General features: G+C 50.4%; 1 protein-coding gene across 1 annotated transcript; it reads left to right on the forward strand.

Moving 5' to 3' along the window:
- The first annotated feature begins 557 nt into the window (after positions 1-557).
- Positions 558-18,743, forward strand: LOC310752176 (inositol-trisphosphate 3-kinase B-like). The gene is made up of 8 exons (XM_083592022.1): positions 558-683; positions 3,982-4,489; positions 10,516-10,600; positions 11,519-11,732; positions 13,148-13,352; positions 13,967-14,068; positions 15,287-15,358; positions 17,589-18,743. Exons 2-8 carry the CDS (start codon positions 3,992-3,994, stop codon positions 17,832-17,834), a joined length of 1,422 nt encoding a protein of 473 aa, XP_083448148.1. The 5' UTR covers positions 558-683; positions 3,982-3,991; the 3' UTR covers positions 17,835-18,743.
- The last annotated feature ends 1,564 nt before the right edge of the window (positions 18,744-20,307 follow it).

Raw genomic sequence — 20,307 nt, forward strand, 5'->3', positions numbered from 1 at the left:
AAGGTATCCCATGAACTAAAAGTTATCTAAAGGGCAGAGCTCAAATGACCTATTTCACACGATTTCATTTCTTATACAAATACTGAGGGAAATGTTCTCTCAGTGCCACCAATGTTTGGTTCATTTATGCTCATATAGAACCTTTATTTTCTATCATGATGGAATCCGATAATGCTTTTATTTTTCAAAACTCTTTATTATTTGTAAAGGGAGCTTTTGTATAAGCTAATACTTCATTATCCTTCTGGAGCTGCGCTGGATCTCTTGACGTGTGTCCTTCCAGTCTCCTGACACTTGATAGTTCAAATCTCTGAATCTTTGGGGTTTTTCTCTCTGTGTTATGTTTGCACCTTTTTTTGTTTATTAGTCAATTAAAAAAAAAATCAGCTAAGAATGACCGCTGTGCCGCGAAGCTATGGCACTCTGCACATGCCCAAGGCGGCGCTTTCCCCTTCTTCTGCGCGACGGGGTGCAGTCTCGCCAGTGACCGGCAGAGGGCAGCACGAGACAAGCTTTTCTCCTGGGGGGCGCCTTCGTCAGCTATCCCTCCGCCCCCTCCCCGCTCCCCAAACCCGGCCCCGTTTATCTCCCCGCCTCTTCGTGTCCGGCCAGGCAGATCCGCGGCGGGGCCGGGATGGGAAGGGCTAAGAGGGGCGCCCCGTAGCGCATCCCGCGCTCTCCAGGTGAGAACTGGGCAGCGGGCAAAGGAAGAGGGGAGTGGTGTCTAGCGGTTAGAGCAGAGGCTGCGGCTTAGCCAGGAAGACTCATCGAGCCCCCAAAGACACCATTGGGGGGAGGGGAACGCAGAAAAAGAAAGCGCTCCCCCCAGCCTGCCAGTTGTGGAAGGAGGAGGTGCAACTCTGCCCCAGTTTAGTGATCCGGACTTGGGGTGCTCAGTTCTCCGGGAGCTACGCTAGGCTTTATGGAGCTTGGGTGGGGTGGGTGGTAGCAGTGTGCCTTTCTCAGGGTGGCGGGTGGGGTCTCCCTTCCCTTGGGTGACATCATTTCCCTTGCTGATAGGCGGCTGGGTGGGTAGTAGGCTTTCAGGGACCAGAATCTATTCCTGAAGTCCAAGGTGTGTCTGGAGCAGGAAGAGAGTGCCTCTGAGGCTGTGCAGAGTGCCTTTGCCTCGCTATCCAGTAGTTGCCAGCAACAACTGCACTTCCAGTTTGGGGGACTAAGGAGAAGGGGGGGAGTGGGTGGCTTCTGGAGGCGTTGACCCCTAATCACCCTTCCCCTACTTTAAATTTGATGAAAATGGGAACGGATAATGGGACTGATAGATCAGAAGAAGGGAACCTGCCCCCACCCCTGTCAAGAAGCTGCGGGGCACTATGGGGTCCATATTCCCACACACACACACACACACACACCCTGCAGCTATGACATGTATTTAACACAGGAAGCCTGCTTTATACTGAATCGAAAGCTCAGCCCATCTAGCTCTGTGTGGTCTATTATGGGGGTGGGGGCTGGAGTGTGCCCCCCCCCGCCAGAATATCAGGTACCATTTCCCCACCTAGCTTTGTATTTATTTATTGTATTTTAGCGTTCAGTCTCTAGGTTGGGCTCCTACCAGAAACCCTGGAATGCAGCTGCCAGTCAGTGTCAACTGTACTGGCCTAGGTGGAACAATGGTCTGACTTGGTATAAAGTACCGTAGTTTTCTGTGAGCCTATGCCCGGGATTGAGTTTGGGATAATTCTGCATGCGATGTGTGTATGTGATGATGGCCACTAAGCAAATGGCCTTTCCCTAAAAAGAAACCAAGGCCCCAGTCCTCATGGTCCAGAATGAACGGCTGATTTCTATAGGACAGAGGAAGCTGCCTTAGACTGAGCCAGACCCTTGGTACATCTAGGCCAGTGTTGTCTGCACTGACTGACAGTGGCTCTCCAGGGTTTCAGGAAGGGAACATTTCCCAGCCCTACCTAGAAGAAGCTGTTGGGCATGGACTCTGGGGCCCTTCTGCATGCGAACCAGGCAAGGAGTTTAAATCAGCACCCTGTTCAGAACACTGAGGACTAGCATCCTCATCGGTTTTGTATGCCACGGGTGGCGCTGTGGGTTAAACCACAGAGCCTAGGACTTGCCGATCAGAAGGTTGGCGGTTCGAATCCCCGCGACAGGGTGAGCTCCTGCTGCTCAGTCCCTGCTCCTGCCAACATAGCAGTTCGAAAGCACGTCAAAGTGCAAGTAGATAAATAGGTACCCCTCCAGGGGGATGGTAAACGGCGTTTCTGTGCGCTGCTCTGGTTCACCAGAAGCGGCTTAGTCATGCTGGCCACATGACCTGGAAGCTGTACGCCGGCTCCCTCGGCCAGTAAAGCGAGATGAGCGCCGCAACCCCAGAGTCAGTCACGACTGGACCTAATGGTCAGGGGTCCCTTTACCTTTACCTTTAAGCCTGGGCTCTACTTCCCAGCTATAGCCCCATCTTCAAAGGTGGTATGGTGCAAGTCATGTTGCTTTTTTAAAACCAAAAAAAGTGTTCAAATGGTGTGCGGGGAGACCGATATCCCATAATGAAGCTCATGAGCATTACTTCCTTAACCCACTTCCCAATTTCCCAACAAATGTCGGCCCTGGGAGCCAAGTTTTTTTTTAATTAATATTTTAATAGAAGCATTTCATTTATAAGAAGACAGTGACAAAAAGAAAAAAAAGAAAAGAAAAAATCTGAAAAAGAGGAAAAAATACTCAGCTACATTTCCATACATGAGTATACAGATGTATATAATCTTATTGTCCTAATACACACATCGTTATCAATAACCTAATACATTCTGCGTAAACTCATTCCAAATGTCATTTGGATTTATCCAAAGAAAGTCTGTGTCTATAAGCTTTCTGTTCATATGTTACCAATATTGCCACAATTAAGGGGAATTGTATCTCTATTCCTCCAGTACATCAACATCAGTCTCTTGGCCACCGTTAGGGCTGTCCCTATTTTCGCTGTCCCTTTGTCAATTTCCGTACAATGGGCATATAATTCAAAAGAATATTCACCTCTGAAAATTTTGATAATTTTTTTCTGTAGTGTCTTGTTTGTATAGTCCACATTCCCCCCAAAATTTTAGTAAGTGTGGGACATAGTAAAAGCAGGAGCTAAATAGTTTTCCGCCTGTAATTCAAGCATTGCTGGGAGGAGCAATCCTATACAGTGGACGCTTGGGTTGCGAACGTGATCCGTGCGGGATGCACGTTTGCAACCCGCAGCAGCACGTCTGCGCACACGCAGGTTGCGATTTGGCACTTCTGTGCATGCGCGACCACCGAAACCTGGAAGAAACCCGTTCCGGTGGGTCAGTTTCGGTGGGTCAGTAACCCAAAAAAACGCAACCTGAAGCGTCTGTAACCCGAGGTATGACTGTACTTGCCAGGAAATACACTCCTCCCCCCCCCCGCGAAAAAAACCCTCCCACAAATCTCTGGAAACTACTAGTGTCCATCAATAAAGGACTTTGCCAGAATGCCCATGTGCTGCCCTTAGAGAGGGACCCTGTGAACTCACTAGCCAATGAACTAGTAGCCATTGATAAGACCTCTCTTCCATGAATTTATAAGACCTCCCTTCCACATTTTCCATAGTTCAACTTTGCACTGTGCGAAGGACTCTCTTTTATCCATCCTAGCTCTTGCAATGTTCAGCTTCAACGGATGTCCAGGATTTGTTATGGGGGAGGTAAGCTTTTCTCCATGGTCTACGTCCTCCATGCCATGCATAATTTTTTTATAAAGTCTTACTCACCTTTTCTCTGAACAAAAAAGTCCCCAACACTGCATAGGAAACTCGCTCCACACACACACACCCCCGCCTCGATTATGCTGTTGCCCTTTCCTGGACCTCTTCCAACTGTGCGATATCCGTTTTGAGGCGAGGCGACCAGAGCATAACTTGGATGGCCACGCAAGCTGCTTTTCTTGCCCTTCCAGCTTGCCCTGCTCCAGTAACACACACTCTTTGTTTCCTTACAGAAAGCTGTGGATGAAGCCGTGCCTGAGTAGCGTCACTTCCAGCTCATCTCAGCAGGCAACCTTCCCCAGCGGACTCAAGTGGGGCCTGGCCATCCTCATGGAAGGCTATCGCAGCCTGGAATGCATCCCTCCTCCACCTGCTGCCGCTGAACCAGACCACTGGGAGGCCCCCAATACGCCTCTGGGCCCCCCCTCAGAATCAGAAGCCTCGGTGTGCGGCAGGGGAAGGGATGCCCCCCAAGTGAGGGCAGAATCGCCACCCTTGGGTGCCTCCCCCAGCAGCAACGGCCTGCAAGGGCCTCCGGCCACGCCTCCCTGTGAGGTTGCCGGAGCGGGGCCCAGCCAGAAGCCCCTTCCTGGAAGCCAGGAAACCCCCGTCCCTTTTGACCGCTCTGTCTCGGGCTCATCGACCTGCTCCTCACTGGGAGGGTCCTCCCAGGAGTCGGATGACGTCTTCAGCGATGCCGAAGAGAGGAGCCCCCTGGGGAAGAAGCGGGTGCTGCGGAAGGTGAGGTGAAGGAGGGGGCAGTTGGGGGTAAAGGCAGCAGGGGAGGGAGGGGAATCGTGCCCCCCCCCAAGGAGGCAGAGAGCCCAGCCTCAAGGCCCAGCGATTTCAGAGCAGTCAATGGACTGGCTTGCTGTGGCTGTCTAGAACTTGAGAGGGAAATGTCCTTCTCAGCCCTAAGCCTGGGGCCTTCTACATGCAAAGCAGGGCCTGTACCACTGAGCCCATGGCAAAGTAAGATTTTACCTTAAGTTTTATGTTGGTTTAAATAGATGTCATTTTTTATTGTATTTTGCTTTGTTTGTTTTGCTTTTTTTGTAAAAAAAGAAGTCGCTACTACTACTACTAATAATAATAATACTGGGATTTGTGTGGCTAGCTGGAAAGCTAAATGCATACCCTCCAACATTTCTCCAATGAAAATTGGGACATTCTATTCAATAATAATAATAATAATAATTTTGCTATTTATAACCTGACTGGGTTGCTTTATTATGAACTTAATTAAAAAATAGGGACACTTGGAGGGTCTGTAAATGGCAGCATAATTCTGTGTCTCCCGTCGCCCTGGGACAAAAACGAAGCTGAGTGGATCCTATTGACATCTAAACAAAAAGTATTATACAGCCTCAGCAAGGGGATGATCCAAGGAATAAGGGGAACCAAAAAGCAAATCTGCAAGGTTAGATCTTAAGCAAGAAATAGATGGAACTCTGTCTGAAGCTTCAGAGGAGACCTCAGATACTGACATGACCAAAGGCAATATGAAGGTCCCCAAAGGCGGGAAAGTATCTGCCATAATGGAGGAGGACAAAGACTCAGATGAGTATATTAATAATAATAACACTTTTCAGGACCAACCTGGCATTTAAGAACAGCACAGCAGACTAGGGTGGGTGGGTGCTGACTGGCCTGGTCACCCAAGATCCAAAGGCTGACGGGGATCAGGGGGTTGTGCAATGGCCTTGATGCGTCCAGTGCCTCTTCTCTTAACCTGACCTGATTGAACTCATTGCCAGACCTCCCCACTAGCTATCATTGCCCGGGTACATTGCTACTCCACATGCTGCAAAATGAGGAAACGTTTCCCACTGTGACCTCCCAAGATCTTTGTATGGGGGTCAGCAAAGTGCAGTGCTGCTCTATAAAATGCAGGAAGGTTGTCGTCATCCATAATATTGCTGATATGAAGAGGAAAAAAACAGTGTAGGAGGCACGAAAAGGATGAAGCACAAAGGCATGTCGCAGGACTTCCAGGCACGACTGCAGATGAGTCAGAGCTACAGTCAGCTTGAAAAAGCGGTTCCATAGCGAACTTCCTCTCTGCTGGTGCAGAGCATAGGGTTGGAGCCTTTTGCACTGATTGCATTCACAGCCTCCGTCCTACAACCCCCTCCCCCCACAGCTGGTGCATCGGGTAGTTTTTAAAATGGGCCTCATCTTTCACACCCGGCACCCTTCACCTCGGACCACCCCACCTTGGTTCTCATCCAGGGGACTTTTGCTCCTTCTCCTCTTTACCTTCGCGACTCTTGTACCAAATTTGGGGCAGCACCGTCCCGTTTCTGTCTTAACTTCACTCACTCATCCCTGCTAACAGGGCTGTGGCATCAAGGAGAGCTTTAGAATTATGAAATTGTTTATATATATGGCTTGGGCCCAGGCAGCCTGAAGGGTCACATCTCCCTGTACAAACCTGCCCAGGTGCTGAGAGCCTTGAGTGAGCAGCTTCTCTCAGTCCCATCAACATCACTTGGTGCTGACCCAAGACAGAGAGACAGAGACTTTTCTGCAGCTGCTCCCAAATTGTGGGATTTCCTCTCAGAAGAGGTTGGACTGGCTCCCTCCTTGTTTTCCTTCCACTGGCAGACTAAAACCATTTTATTCAGACAGGCCTGTGAAAACGTAAGTTGCAGGCTTGACCGATCACTGGGCTGCTGTCAGGACAAACTGCATTTTAATTTCTGGTTCTAAATGTTTTCTGGCATTTTGATGGTTGCTTTTAACTAGTTTTTATTGCTGTGTTTTAATTATTGACGTGTTCAAACACTGTAAGCCGCCTTGAATCCCACCTTGGGAGGAAGGAAGAATATAAGCAGATTTAAGAAGAGTAATATTTATTTATTAAGCCTGTGCGTGTGAAGAGGGGAGCACCCTTGCAAGAGGACCGCAAGAGGACTTTTGCTTTGTGGTCCTGGATCATTAGAGATCCCTGGCCAGAGATCTTGCATTTCCAGGGATTCTGCTGCAAGGAGGATCAGGGCCTCTCTCTGGCGGGTGTCAAATCCCCATCAGAGCCGCCGAGTCAGGCTGACCCGAGGGTGCCCCCAGCAAATGTGCAAGCTGGGAGGCTTGGCTGGAGGGGGCCGGAAAGCATGACTGTGCTGAGGTGAGCCTCCAGCCGAAAGTAATCTCTACAAACTCACAGCCCCAGGCAGGATGTTGTGGTTCTGCTGCCAGCCCAGCTGGCTTGCTCTTGTGCAGGTCGAAAAAGCTCTTCTGGTGCAACAGCAGCAGCAGAGGCCTCAGCAGGGTTCTGTGGTGGTTGCCGTGCAGAGCAGTTGGGTGTGCGAGGCGAGCTGTTTGCACGTGCCACGAGTTCAGGCGCCCTTCCTCCTTGCACAACCGGCCCCGTGCAAGCCGGAGCACACCTCTCTCCTTGCACAGCAGCAGCTAGGCTGAGATTTCCCCGTTGCTAAGCAAACTGCTCTCTCCCCCTGACAAAGGCCTTTCCCTTCCTCTTTTCAACGCTGAGTCCCTGAGTCCGCTGAGCTGAGTCCGCTGAGTCCTCTGGCTGCTTCCTCCAAGACGGGTTTCCTCTGGCTGTGGTTAGAAATGCTGATGAATGAACTGGAGGGAAGAAAGGGGGAGGGGAGACTTGACAAGCCTCCTCCTCTGCTTGGCAGGCCTCTTCTCTCTCGGCTTGTCTTTGCTGGGTCCCAGGAAAAAAACCTCTTCTCTGCCTCTCTTGTTTCCTGGGCTGCGTCTCAGGGCCAGTCCTGAGCAGGTCCAGCGTCAGGGTTCAGCCTTGTTGGCTTCTGGGGGTGCAGGTGGTGCTGAATGAACTAAGGGGTGGGGGAGGGGAGGCTGGGTTAACCTTGGTCCAGTTTCTGCCTCCCAGCCTAACCTACTTCGCAGGTTGTTGTGGGAATTAAATAAGGACTGAGGCCTGGGAGGGTTCAAATCCTCGTGAGTAGGGGAGGCGCTCTTGGTGCTCTGCTGAACCCCACGTTCCCAGGCTTCTCCGCCTGGGATTTCTAGCGGGCCCCCGCCTTCGCCGCGGCGGGAAGAGCCAATTTACACGGAGCCCGTTCCTCCAATCGGAGGAACTTCACCATTCGTTGTTGGCGCTAACCCGGAAGACTATTGTGCTATTTGGATAAGGTTCCTTTGGATTACAAAGATGTCGACGGGGAGTGGGACTGGGGGGAAGGGGCCAGTCTGATGAAGGAAAATGGAAACTATTTCCGGATGGAATCCTCCGGAGACCCACTCCCCAAGAAACTAACAATAGACAAAGAAGTGCGTAAGCACAAACAAGAACAAGAAAATCTGCAGAAGGGGCCTAGAAGAGACTTAAGGGCCTCGAACATTAGAACACCAGATTGATGGACTGGATGAAAAGGACAGAAAGGACTGACACAATCCGAAACCAGGAAGAAGGGACTGCTGAATAAAAATTGGAGATTCAAAGAGAAATTCTTTTGTTAATTCTGGAATCAGTGTAATATAAATGAAATATCAGGGATTATGCTGGAAAGGAATTAAATTGGCTTTAGCAGAAATGATTTAAGGAATATGTATGAATATGATGTAAACTTTGAAATTTTAAGATTTTTAAGATAAGATAAGGTTAAAGAGAATAAGGTAAATTGAATAATAGATAATATTAAAAGAGGGAAAGTTCATGTTGAAACAACAAATAAGATAGATTGTTAAGATTAATTATTTAAATTAAAATTGAGAAACATGGGAAGAATTTGCTGGAATAACAATTTAAATTAGAATACAAAAAGGGAGGTGTGAGGAGGTTCAAGAAATAAGCAAATGAAAAGTTGTAATCTGAGATTTGTATCTTTTTTCTTTTTTGGTTTTTTTCCTTTTGTTTTATTTTTTGCTGTATTTTTTTTTTCTTGTTTGTATGGATGAAAATTTGAATAAATATCATTTAAAAAAAAAAACAAATCCCTGCTTAGCCACAAGGCTCACCGGGTGACCTTGGGCCACTCACTGCCTCTCAGCAGTGGCCTACCTCGCAGGGTTGTTGTCGGGGATGAATGTCGGGAGGGGGAGAACAATGCACACCACTTTGAGCTCCTCGTGGGGGGAAAAGCTGGGATAGAAATGCAACAAGTAATTAAATGATTCCTGGGTGTTTTTCGAAGCCTGGAAATGTGAGGCTCTCTGGCTTCTGAACTGCTGCTACCTGTGGGGACGTGGGCTGCACAGACCCCCAAATGCTGGGGAAGGACCTTTGCACACGGAGAGTCCTATGGCCAATCCCTGCTAGCAGGTAGGGCTGAGCCAGTCCCTGCCTGAGACCCCAGCAGTTGCTCTGCCCATCAGTAGAAACAGTCCTGAGCTAAAGGAATAAGTGGTCTGACTTGGTGTCTTGGGGTGAGGCAGGATCCTATGTCAAGGAGAGACTGTAGCTCAGTGGACAGGGCACCTGCTTGGCCTGCAGAAGGTCCCAGGTTCAATGCCCCCTGACATCTCTGGGTAGGGTTAGGAACACAGGTAGGGCAGAGAGCCACACTGGTTGTTCATTTGCTAACTGGCCAGGTTCAATGCTCTACCAGCTGAGCTATGTGTTGGGGAGTATAGAACCACAGGATTGGAAGGGGTCCTGAGGATCATCTGCTCCAACCCCCTGCAATATGCGGCAGTGGTTTTCAGCCAGTGTTCAAGGCAGCCTTGGGGTGCCTTGAATGATGGTCAGGGGTGCCGCGGGCAACATTGGCCTCTGTCCCTCTTTCCTTCCCTCCCTCCTCTCATGCCCTCTCTCGTCTCTGCCTCCCAAAGGCTTGCACAGCTGTTTGTTGCAGCAGCCCTGGCTATAAGCTCCCCAGGCGAATGGTGTTCAGAGACCAGGGATGGCAGCAGCAGCTGCCCAGAGGACTCCCAAGGAGAGGGGAGAGGAGAGGAGGCTGAGGGAACCCTCCACAAGGGAGGGTGTTTGAAAAAGAGTGAGAGGCTGCCCGCTTTGCAGTCAAGGGGTGACATAACTGGGCTCCTGAGCCCCACAGGGGTGCCGCAGAAAAGAATGTAGTTGCCTAAGGGAGCCGCGTGGACTCAAAAAGGTTGAAAACCTCTGTCTTATGGGTATCAAACCTGCAACCTTGCCATTATCAGCACCACGTTCTAACCAACTGAGCTTCGTTTTTTGTTCTTGTTTTTCTTAATTGTTTTGTGTTCTCATTTTGTATTTTTACATTGTTAACTGCCCTGTGATCTTCAGATGAACGGTGGTATACAATTTTAATGAATAGTAATAGTAATAGAAAACCCTTAGCAACTTGGGATCAGTTTACCTACAAGGCTGCCTGACTCCGTATGCGCCCACTCGACTCCTTCGATCTGCAGAACTGGCTCTGTTACAGGGGCCACATAATACCCATTCTGCAGTGGTAAGAATTCAATCTTCTAGTGAGGCAGGACCTACACTTTGGAACTCCCTGCTGATTGATATCAGGGAGGTGCCTTCACTATACTCTTTTCGGTATCTTCTAAAAAAATTTTTGTATAGGCAAACCTACCCAGATGTTTAGAAAGCTGATGTGAATTTTAACCTATTGTTATTTAAGTTTTCTGACGTCTTCTTCTTGTTGATTTTGGTGATCGTTTTGCTGTTTTATCTTTTTTTCGTAAACTGCTTTGCGGTTCTCTACAATCAAGAGGTGTGTACATTTTATGAAGTAAGTTAACAAGTAGATAAATATAAAGCCCCCGCACCTGACCCCCTGTGTCTGTGCAACTTCCTATCTTCCCCCATCATCTCGTAACGGTCCCTTTCTTGGTATATTTCCTAGACCAAGTCCTGGAAGACGTTCTTCACGATGGTGCACTGGTCCTTGCGGAGACGCAGCTCTTGGGTCCAGCTGGCCGGCCACGAAGGTACCACTACAGGACCGGGGGGCGGGGCGCGTTGCAAGCCGGGTCCAGGAGTGGAGGTGGCCAAGGCAGCAGTTGCAAAGGAATCAGGGCCAGGGGGATCTCCCCCACTGCAGCTTAGAAGAAGCCACTGGATCCGAGGATACAGCATGCAGCCCTTTCCCTTCTCCAGTTTATTTCTGCCTCCCCAGGACCACAAGCCAGGGCTTCCGTGCGACTCTTGGGCAAGCTTAAGCACTTTGTTTTAGTTTCACCAACTTGGATGGGTTTAAAAGAGGACGGGGCAAATTCATGGAGGTAAAGAACCTAAGCAGAGCCCTGCTGGATGAAACCAAGGGCCCATCTTTAGTCCAGCCTCCTGTTCTCACAGTGGCCAACCAGATGCTTGTGGAAAACCCACAAGCAGGACCGGAACACAAGAGCCCTCTCCCCTCCGGTGGCTTCCAGCAACTGGTCTTCAGAAGCATTGACTGTCTCCACCTGTGCAGGCAGATACCCCTCTCCTCCATGAATCATCCAGTCCTTTCTCAAATACATCTAGGCTGGCGGTCACTGTGCTGCCTCCTGCGGGAGCGAGTTCCATAGATTAACGATGTGCTGCGCAAATGGTAATAGATGCTTGCAATAGACGGGCCACTTCTTATGCTCTTCTGCAAGCAGGGGGACAATTGTGGACTCCCTCCAGGGTTGCAGAAGATGTGTCTACAATTGCCAGTTGCCGGAAAGCACAAATCAGGGGGGTGTTGCTGCTGCACTCGGGTCCTGGATTCCAGTTGGTGTATCTGGCCATAATGCTGGACTGGATGGTGCACACACACACACCCTGCTCTTCGGCTCGATCCAGCCACTACAGGTCTTTTACTGTGCTTCCTTCCCCTCCCTCCGCTTCTTCTGACCATCCTCGTTCTCCCCCCCCCCCAGGGAATTTCAAGCCCAGCGAAGGAGGCCAGATCCTGAAGAAGTTCAGTTCCGTGGAAGACGCCTGTCTGGCAGAGCTGATGGCCGACGTCCTGCGCCCCTTCGTGCCTGCCTACCACGGGGTGGTGGAGGTGGGGGGCGAACGCTACATCCAGATGGACGACCTGTTGTGCGGCCTCGACATGCCAAGCATCATGGACTGCAAGATGGGCACCCGGTGAGAGCAGCACCTTTCTGAGGGAAGGGGGTGGGCATAGGAGGCTCCTTCATCTCAGGTGAGACAGGAGGGGGTGAGGGGAGGGTAGAAGTCCTACAGGCACTGACGGTGGCGTTGGGATGGAGAAGAAGATTTATCCCAGGACCGTCTTCACCACTGTGCAAAGGTCATCACCAAAGGTCAGTTTGCATGGCGCTTTTCCACAGTTGTAAGTCAGTCGCCTTGAGCAGAGTTTTAGCATGCAGATACAATGGTACGTAATCTGTTCCCGAAGACCGTTTGACTTCCGAAACGTTTGAAAACCAAGGCACAAAGGGTGGCTGGCAAATTCCACTGAGAAAATTGAAAAACACGCATTTGAATTCCGAGGTGCGTTCGGAAACGGAAGCATTTACTTCTGAGTTTTCGGCGTTTGGGTTCCGAAACGTTCGGCATGAAAGCAGCCAGAAGCAGTAAATAAAAACACATTGAAACGTATGACGCAGAATTAAAACAATCCCCATACAAGTCACAATCAGATCGAAATATGCAAATAATAATAATAATAATAGCAAAATTAAACATCGCCAGAATTAAATATCGACCCCTACAAAAAACCAGCAACAACCCTCTAAGCAATACCCCACCCCAAGAGCCTGGAGGCATCCTGTGAGGCAGGTTCTGACGGACTTGCAGCCAGGATGGTCTCTGACTTCTTTGCCAGCCTCCGTTTTTGTAGCTGGAGTCAGTTAGATGGAAAGAGGCTAGCAAGGCAGGAATGGGTAAGGTCACAGAATCATAGAGTTTAAGGGACCCTGAGGGCCATCTAGTCCAACCCCCTGCAATGCAGGTCAGTGTCAGCAAGGTGGAATCAGAGGCTGTAGCTGGGTCGCCAGCAGTGGTCTGTGTTTCGCATCTGTTTGTTGCATAAGTGGGGTTTTTTTTTGGTGGTGCAGGCCTGCCTATAATAGCAGCCAGATGTGGGAGACTGCAGAGCTAGCGTGTGGGTGAATCACTAACCGGACAGCCCAGAGGGATCTGCCTTGTACTGAGTCAGACCCTTGGGCCCATCTAGCTCAGTATTGCCTGCACTGACTGGCAGCAGTGGTTCCCAGGGTTTCAGGGAAGGCCTTTTCTCTGCCCTACCTAGAGGCACCGCCAGGGATTGCCCCTGGGGCCTTCTGCAAACAAAACACCTTCCCTTCCCCTGACCGCCCCCCCCGCCCACATTGCAGCCAGTCCCCCTCCTTGTCCCGCTCTACCACTCCTTAAGAAAATGAGAAGATCCAGTCCAGCTTCCTGGCTGGCCAGATTCTCATTCGGGGAAGTCCCCAAGCAGGACCCCAGCACGAGAACCCTCTCTCCTCTGGTGCTTTCCAGCAACTGGTTTTCGGAAGCAGTGCTGCCTTCCTTGAACACCTCCTGTTTCTGCCCAGGACGTACCTGGAGGGTGAGCTGTCGGAGGCGCAGCAGCGGCCAGCGGCACGGCGTGACCTGTACCAGAAGATGGTGAAAGTCGACCCGCAAGCCCCCACCGCACAGGAGCACAGCCAGGGCGGTGTCACCAAGCCGCGGTACATGCAGTGGCGTGAGGGGATCAGCTCCAGCGCCTCCCTGGGCTTCCGCATCGAGGGCGTCACGGTGAGTGGCGGCGACAGCTGAGCAGGAGGTAGAGAAACGGGGAGGCAGCAACTCCTGCCCAGTCATGCAGGAATATGCAGCTGTCCCGTACAGGGATCGAACCTGCAACCTTGGCATTGTCAGCACCCCACACTAACCAGCTGAGCTATCCAGCTGGTAATTATTATTATTATTATTATTATTATTATTATTATTATTATTATTATTATTATTTTATTTTATTTATACCCCGCCCTTCCCGGTTTAAAGACCAGGCTTAGGGCAGCTAACAACAAATTTAAAACACTGAATTGTAAAAGCAGCATAAAAGACAGTATAAAAACATGAATAACAATAAAATCCAAAATGCAGAAATCAATTTAGGGGAAATAAGTATTAGATAATCACCATGGCTAGCTGGCTGAATTGGTCCTACTTGGGCCAGCGAGGAGGTCGGGGGAGAATTAGCTGTGGAGTCTCCGAGCGGGTAATCTTCATAAAAGGGGAGGGAGAGGAAAGAAAAGGGAACTAAAGATCAGACTGAATTCAAATTATTATTATTATTATTATTATTATTATTATGATGATGATGATGAATATGAGAACACCCCCCACCCCAATCTCTGTCTCCACAGATCGAGGGGGGAGCCGTGCGGAGGGATTTCAAGCAGACTCGTACCAAGGAGCAGATTGTGGATACTTTCCTGATGTTCACCAAGGCCCGCATTGACGTTCTGGTGAGATTGGTTGGCGGGGGGGGAGACAGTGGGAGCAGGGGCCAAAATCTCAGCCACTGGGTCCCTCCCCCGCCGTCCTCTGTACCTGAACTGCTCATTCTCAGCCTGAAACAGAACTTCGCCAGATATTCACAGGAATGTTGCCCACCAGCATACTTTGGGTGCTTTTCAAGCAGTGGAGTATAAACTTGCCAGGTTTAGCATTTCACGACAACAACACCCCCCCCCCCATAATTCAATAGCACCAAAGTTGAGTTCCAGTGAGAGGAATGGAGATTTCTCATTGGGAGAGCTGTGGCCCAGTCATGCGGGATGGGGGTGTAGGACCGGTCTCTCCCGTGTTTTGAAACCTCTGGCTTCTGTGTGGTGGGAATGTAGCCTGCCATACCAAGGTAGGCATCACAGCTCTTGCCCCTCCCATGTTTTGCCCCCAGCCCCGCCTACTGTTCATGTGTGGCACTCAGAAGTCGGCCCACAAGGACTTAACTGAGATGGCAAAGTTAACATGTTCAAGGAGAGAAAAATCATTACTGACATTCATTGGGAACCTCTTTTTGTGTGAAAGAGAAAATAAACTTGTAATATCTGGATTTGAAGATGGGAAAAATATTGGCTTATGGAAAATAGAATAGTTGGATGCTAATGTGTGAAAACAGTCGTACCTTGGAAGTCGAATGGAATCCGTTCCAAAGTCCGTTCAACTTCCAGAATGCTCGAAAACCAAATTGCGGGTTCTGATTGGCTACAGAAAGCCAATCAGAAGCCCCGTCAGGCATTCGGGTTCCAAAAGAACATTCGCAAACCAGAACAATCACTTTGCAGTGTTTGGGAGCCAAAACATCTGAGTTCCAGGGCGTTCGGGATCCAAGATACAACTGTACTATATTTATGGTGTATTATAAAAAGATACTATCGGGTATGACCTTTTGCATATCTTTTGATAAGTGTGAATAAAAATATATATTTTCTTAAAAAGAAGTTTGCCCGTGAGAAAATACTACCCTGGGACTGAAAAAGCAGCCCATGTAGCAGAAACACATTTAAAGTTAGACAGGTCCCTGTTCTATTTCTGCCCTTGAATTCCATGCTACCTGCCAGTTTAGCCAAGGCTTCCATGACTTGCCTCTCCTAGCAAGGGGCACAGGTGTATTGGGGGAGGGGCTTGGCCTTGATGGGGGGATCCCATCCAAAGCCTCAATGCTCCCTCTTGCCTTGCAGAGCACATACGCAGCCCGCTTGGAGAGCATGCGCCAGGCGCTGGAGGAGTCTGCCTTTTTCAAGGCCCATGAGGTAAGGCTGTCAGGGTGGGGGGAGGTTAAGGCAGGCAGGATAAATGGCTTGTTCATTGTATTTGTTTAAATCCCACCTTTATCTCCCAGGAGCTCATGATGGCATACATGGTTTCCGCCCCCCATTTAATCCCCACAACCACCCTGTGAGGTAGGTTAGGCTGAGAGGCAGGGACTGGCCCAAAGCTTCATGGTGGCTGAGGCGGGATTCGAACCCTGATCTCCCCTAGGTCCTAGTCTGCCATTCTAAACATTGGTTCTCAGGAATGGGAGGCAGAGGAGAAAAAGGCCTTGCAAGTGTGTCTCTCTCCTGCACTTCCAAACGGTTGTTGGCTTAGGACCCGAGGGTTTGTCTTTAACTGTGGCTGGGCTAGTTTGTTATACTTTGTTTTTAGGCTTCTTCTTCTTTTCTTTTTTGGTCCTCTTTTGATTTCAAGTGTGCCTGCTCATGTAGAAAAGCAGGGTATAAATTCACAAACACCAAAAATAGATTGTTATTTTTATTGTTCCCATTTATCCTTATACTAACTAACCCCAAGCCTATGGGATCCTCCCTCCACCCTTCTAGGGGGAAGCCTCTGGAGAGGAAAGGGGAGTGTGCAGAATATGACAAAAGGATTTCCTCTCCCGTAGGCGAGGGACTCTCCCCAGTTGTGGGACAAAACCTAGGTGCTTTGTGGCTCAGTGTGAAGATATGGACAGGACCTGTGACCACTCTCCTTCCAGTGGCTTCTTGCTTCCCTCTCCCTCAGCATGCACTCTCTAGGGTGGGATTGGGGAACTGGTGGCCTTTGAGATGCAGCCGGACTACAACTCCCATCACCCCTGAGCAAAAGGCCCTGCTTGTCTGGAGTCCGGAGAGCCACCAACCTAAACAACTTTAAAAAGAGGAGTAGAGGAATTAGACAAGGTGACACGCAACATAACACTAGACTGCCTGGATAGGAGGTGAAGCTGAATGTCAGGGGATTCTGGGCAGGTCAAAGAAAGTACTCAGAACAGCGTTAAACTATGGAACTCACTCCCACAGGAGGCAGTGATGGCTTTAAAAGGGGATTGGCCAAATTCACAGGCTATGCTTCTGAATCGCAGTTGCTGCAAACTGTGGGAGGAGAGAGTTGCTCTTGATCTCAAATCCTGCTTGTGGGTTTCCCATCAGTGCGTCTGCTTGGCCACTATGAGAACAGGATGGTGGGTCCCCAAATGCCCTGATCCAGCAAGCTCTTTTCAGGTGCTTATGGCACCCCGTCCCTGCCACAGATGCAGCTCTTAAACCGACTTTAGCCGCAATTGCCAAGGACAGGCCCTTCACATTTCCAGCTCCTAAAACCGAGCCTGAGGGAACGACTGCTTCCTTGGCGCCCTCCTTTCCTGTCACCTTGCCAAAGCTGTTGCGTTCGATCCAGGAAGGTACATCTTAAGAGTCTGAGCACCTCCAGGGCCGCCCTGCGGCTTGTAAAATGAGAGGAGCTCTTGGCTCTCACTCCTGGCGTAAACACAGGTGGGGAGTGCCGGCAGGAATCAGGCCAAGGCAGGACATCGAAACACCAAGGGGATGTTTGGTTTGCAGAAGTAGTGTGTGTGTGTGGGGGTAACCCTAAAGGAGCAGCCTCCCCTCCTCCAACAAACCAATGAGGGCTGAGATGAAAACCTGAACAAAGATCTTACAAAAGCAGCAACTCTAGTACTTAAGTCTATCGCTGATTTCAAGCCAGACTTGTTTGGTTTACCATCGTTTTTATTTAGTTTGATTTTTAAAGCATTTTAATTTAGCCATATTGATTTCAGGGAAGAATAGGCTTTTTAGCAGGGAGCTATAGTTTTGTGGTTAATTGTTTTATTTCCTTGAGTTTTTATCTTGCATTATTTACTTGTTTTTATCTCGTAGTTTATTCTGTGAACTGGCCTGAGATCTTGTGATGCACAGTATATAATTTTTAATCTGCAACTCTAGGAGGAGAGGCTGTTACAGGGCAGAATTTGTTGCTTTTTGACTCTCATCTTAGCTGAGAGGGGAAGGGGAAGGTGCTTTGCATATGCCCAGAGGAAACCCACCCTGCCTGAAGGCAACAGAGCCCAAGATAATCTTGTAGAAAACGGATTTACAGGCAGCATCCTGGTACTCTCAGAATGGTCAGGCAGCCCAGAGGGGCAAAACCCTCGCTCGGTTGCCGTCCCTCTGAGCTGCCTGCCCGAGGTTCATAAAAAGCACTACTTTTTACACCCCTCAGGTGATTGGGAGCTCCCTGCTCTTCCTCCACGACCGGAAGGGCCAAGCCAGTGTCTGGATGATTGACTTTGGCAAGACACTACCCGCCCCGGAAAACCTCCCCTTGCAGCACAGCGTGGCCTGGGCCCCCGGGAACCACGAGGACGGCTACCTGATTGGTCTACAGCACCTCATTGACACCGTGCAGGCCACTTTGCGGAAGGCGGAAGAACGGGGGCAAGCGCCGGCGCCCCCCGCCAACCCTTGAGCTTGCCCGGAGGACATCCTCCGTTGGGCGAATCTGGACAGGCACCCAACCGAAGGAGGGGAGATCCCAAGGCTGTATTAACTGTAACGGCAAGCACACTGCAGAACGGGGCCCCGGTGGGATCCAGCAACATTGCCACACTTGTTGCCTGCCCCAAAGGAGGACTAGCCTTCCCGCTGTTGGGAAATAGCAGGGAGGGGAGCTGCAGCCTTCTGGGACCAGGGAGGAAGACCAGGAGCATCTCAGGACACCCAGAGATCAACGAGGGAGCATGTAGGAGCGCAGCAACGCTCCTGAGGTCGACACTGCCATTGGAATGGGCCAGTCCTCCCCCCCGATTCCCTTTGCTCCGGCTGGGACACCTGGGAGGTGCAGAGACACCCAAAGTGGACAGTGGCAGGAGTGGATCCCAGGCTGGAGTGGGTAGGAGGCAGAGGCTGGTGCTGTAACCTTACAGCCAAGGGGAGCTTTGAGCTCAGACCACCCCCACCCCCTTTGTGGCACATCACAAAGCTCAGGTGAGAGCCGGGTGGGATGAAAGAACCCCAGCGCATCCCTTCCCAGGCACACAGGTGCATCTCTTAACATGCAAACGTCTTTCTCTCTGTGCATTCATATGTTGAGACGCACACACCTGGGCAGTCAGGGGCCACGCAGGTAGCAGAGCCTGGGTTTCTGTGGAGGAAGGAGCAGATTCTGCCCTGCAGAGTTGTTTCTCCCCGCCCCCCCCCCCGGCCCACATGAACCCACAGTGGTCCTGAGCCCATTGTGGGGCTGAGGGGGGGGGCACACTGGCACTCAACCGGAATGGGTGGGAGCTGCAGGTAGGGCCTTGTCTGGGATCCAGTGGAGGCTGGGAAGGAGGCTGGACTTTTTATTCTCCTCAATAAAAATAAAATCCTTTGCGTGCTTCTGGGCTGCGACCTACTCAGTCTCAGCCCTCAGCCCACAGCCAGGTACTCTGAAGTTTCTGTTTCCCTCATAAGAAACAAATTCTATTGCAGTCAAACCTCTAGGATGGAGAGAACTGCCTCACAGCCTCTGCCCCCTGCAAGCAAACAAGCAAGCAGTTAGGGAACTGCCTGGACATTCCCTGCCAGCCTGCCAGTGACTGGGGCTGGGCCAAGGTGGAATTCATAGAATCACAGAATTGTAGAGTTGGAAGGGATTCTGTGGGTCGTCTAGTTCAACACCCTGCAATGCAGGAACCACAGCTACAGGATCCCTGACAAGTGGCCACCGGAGCTGTGTTCAAAATTCTCCAGTGAAAGAGAGCCCGCCACCTCCCAAGGCAGTCCGTTCCCCGTCAAAACAGTCGGAAAGTTCATCCTAATGTTTAGTTGGAATCTGCTTTCTTGTCATCTGAATCCAGTACGTCTGGGTGCTACCTTCTGGGGCAGCACTAAACAAGCTTGCTCCACCTTCTGTGTAGCAACCCTTCAAATATTTGAAGATGGCTATCCTATCCCCAGGGACACGGGTGGCACTGTGGGTTAAACCACAGAGCCTAGGACTTGCTGATCAGAAGGTCGGCGGTTCAAATCCCTGCAATGGGGTGAGCTCCCATTGCTCGGTCCCTGCTCCTGCCAACCTAGCAGTTTGAAAGCACATCAAAGTGCAAGTAGATAAATAGGTACCGCTCCAGCGGGAAGGTAAACGGCATTTCTGTGTGCTGCTCTGGTTCGCCAGAAGCGGCTTAGTTATGCTGGCCACATGACCTGGAAGCTGTACGCCGGCTCCCTCGGCCAATAAAGCGAGATGAGCGCCGCAACCCCAGAGTTGGTCACGACTGGACCTAATGGTCAGGGGTCCCTTTACCTTTATCCTATCCCCTCAGAGTCTCCTCCAGACTAAACATCCCCAATTCCCATAAGGCTTGGTTTTCCAGGCCCTTGATCATCCTCTGCACACCTTCCAGCTTGATCAATAGTCTCCTTAAAATTGTGGTGCCCAGAACCGGACACAGGACTCGAGGCGGGGTCTGACCAAGGCAGAACAGAGCAGCGCTATGTTACTGTTCTGTACTTTTCCTTCCATGAAGGGAAGCAAGATTCTAGTCCCTGTGGGAGCATTGGAGGCAGGCCACTGAAAGCCCTTGGGATGGGTTATGCAAGAGAGCCGAAGGGGGCCTCAGGCCAAGCACCGCTTCCCCTTCTCTTTCCTCATTCTTCTGTGAAGTGTTTTGCAACATTGCCAGGGAGACTGGGCACAAACAGCACCCCGTTCCCAGGACTGATGCCAGCGGACCTCTACGTTGGAGACATCTCCTCCTCTCCCACCAGCCTCCAAAGCCAATGTCAAGTTTGGCAGAGCAACTGGGCCCATCCCCACCCCTTTAAGCCCTGCAGATTTTAACACCCCCGATTCTTCACTGCTACCCATCATCTTTCCCTCCCCTCGCCCCCACTAACTCTTCAACAAGACTGGTTGCTATGGAGATGGCTTTCATTTTCTAACAAGGTGAGAGAGGGTG

The sequence above is a fragment of the Podarcis filfolensis genome (assembly GCF_964270895.1).
Source record: "Podarcis filfolensis genome assembly, chromosome: 16".
NCBI lineage: Eukaryota > Metazoa > Chordata > Lepidosauria > Squamata > Lacertidae > Podarcis > Podarcis filfolensis.

Bases quoted from the DNA above. Each gene is read 5' to 3' on its own strand.
- LOC310752176 (XM_083592022.1), top strand. From the start codon at position 3,992: ATGAAGCCGTGCCTGAGTAGCGTCACTTCCAGCTCATCTCAGCAGGCA. The intron at 4,490-10,515 runs GTGAGGTGAAGG...TATATTTCCTAG, and splicing joins AGAAGCGGGTGCTGCGGAAG to ACCAAGTCCTGGAAGACGTT. The intron at 10,601-11,518 runs GTACCACTACAG...CCCCCCCCCCAG, and splicing joins CCAGCTGGCCGGCCACGAAG to GGAATTTCAAGCCCAGCGAA.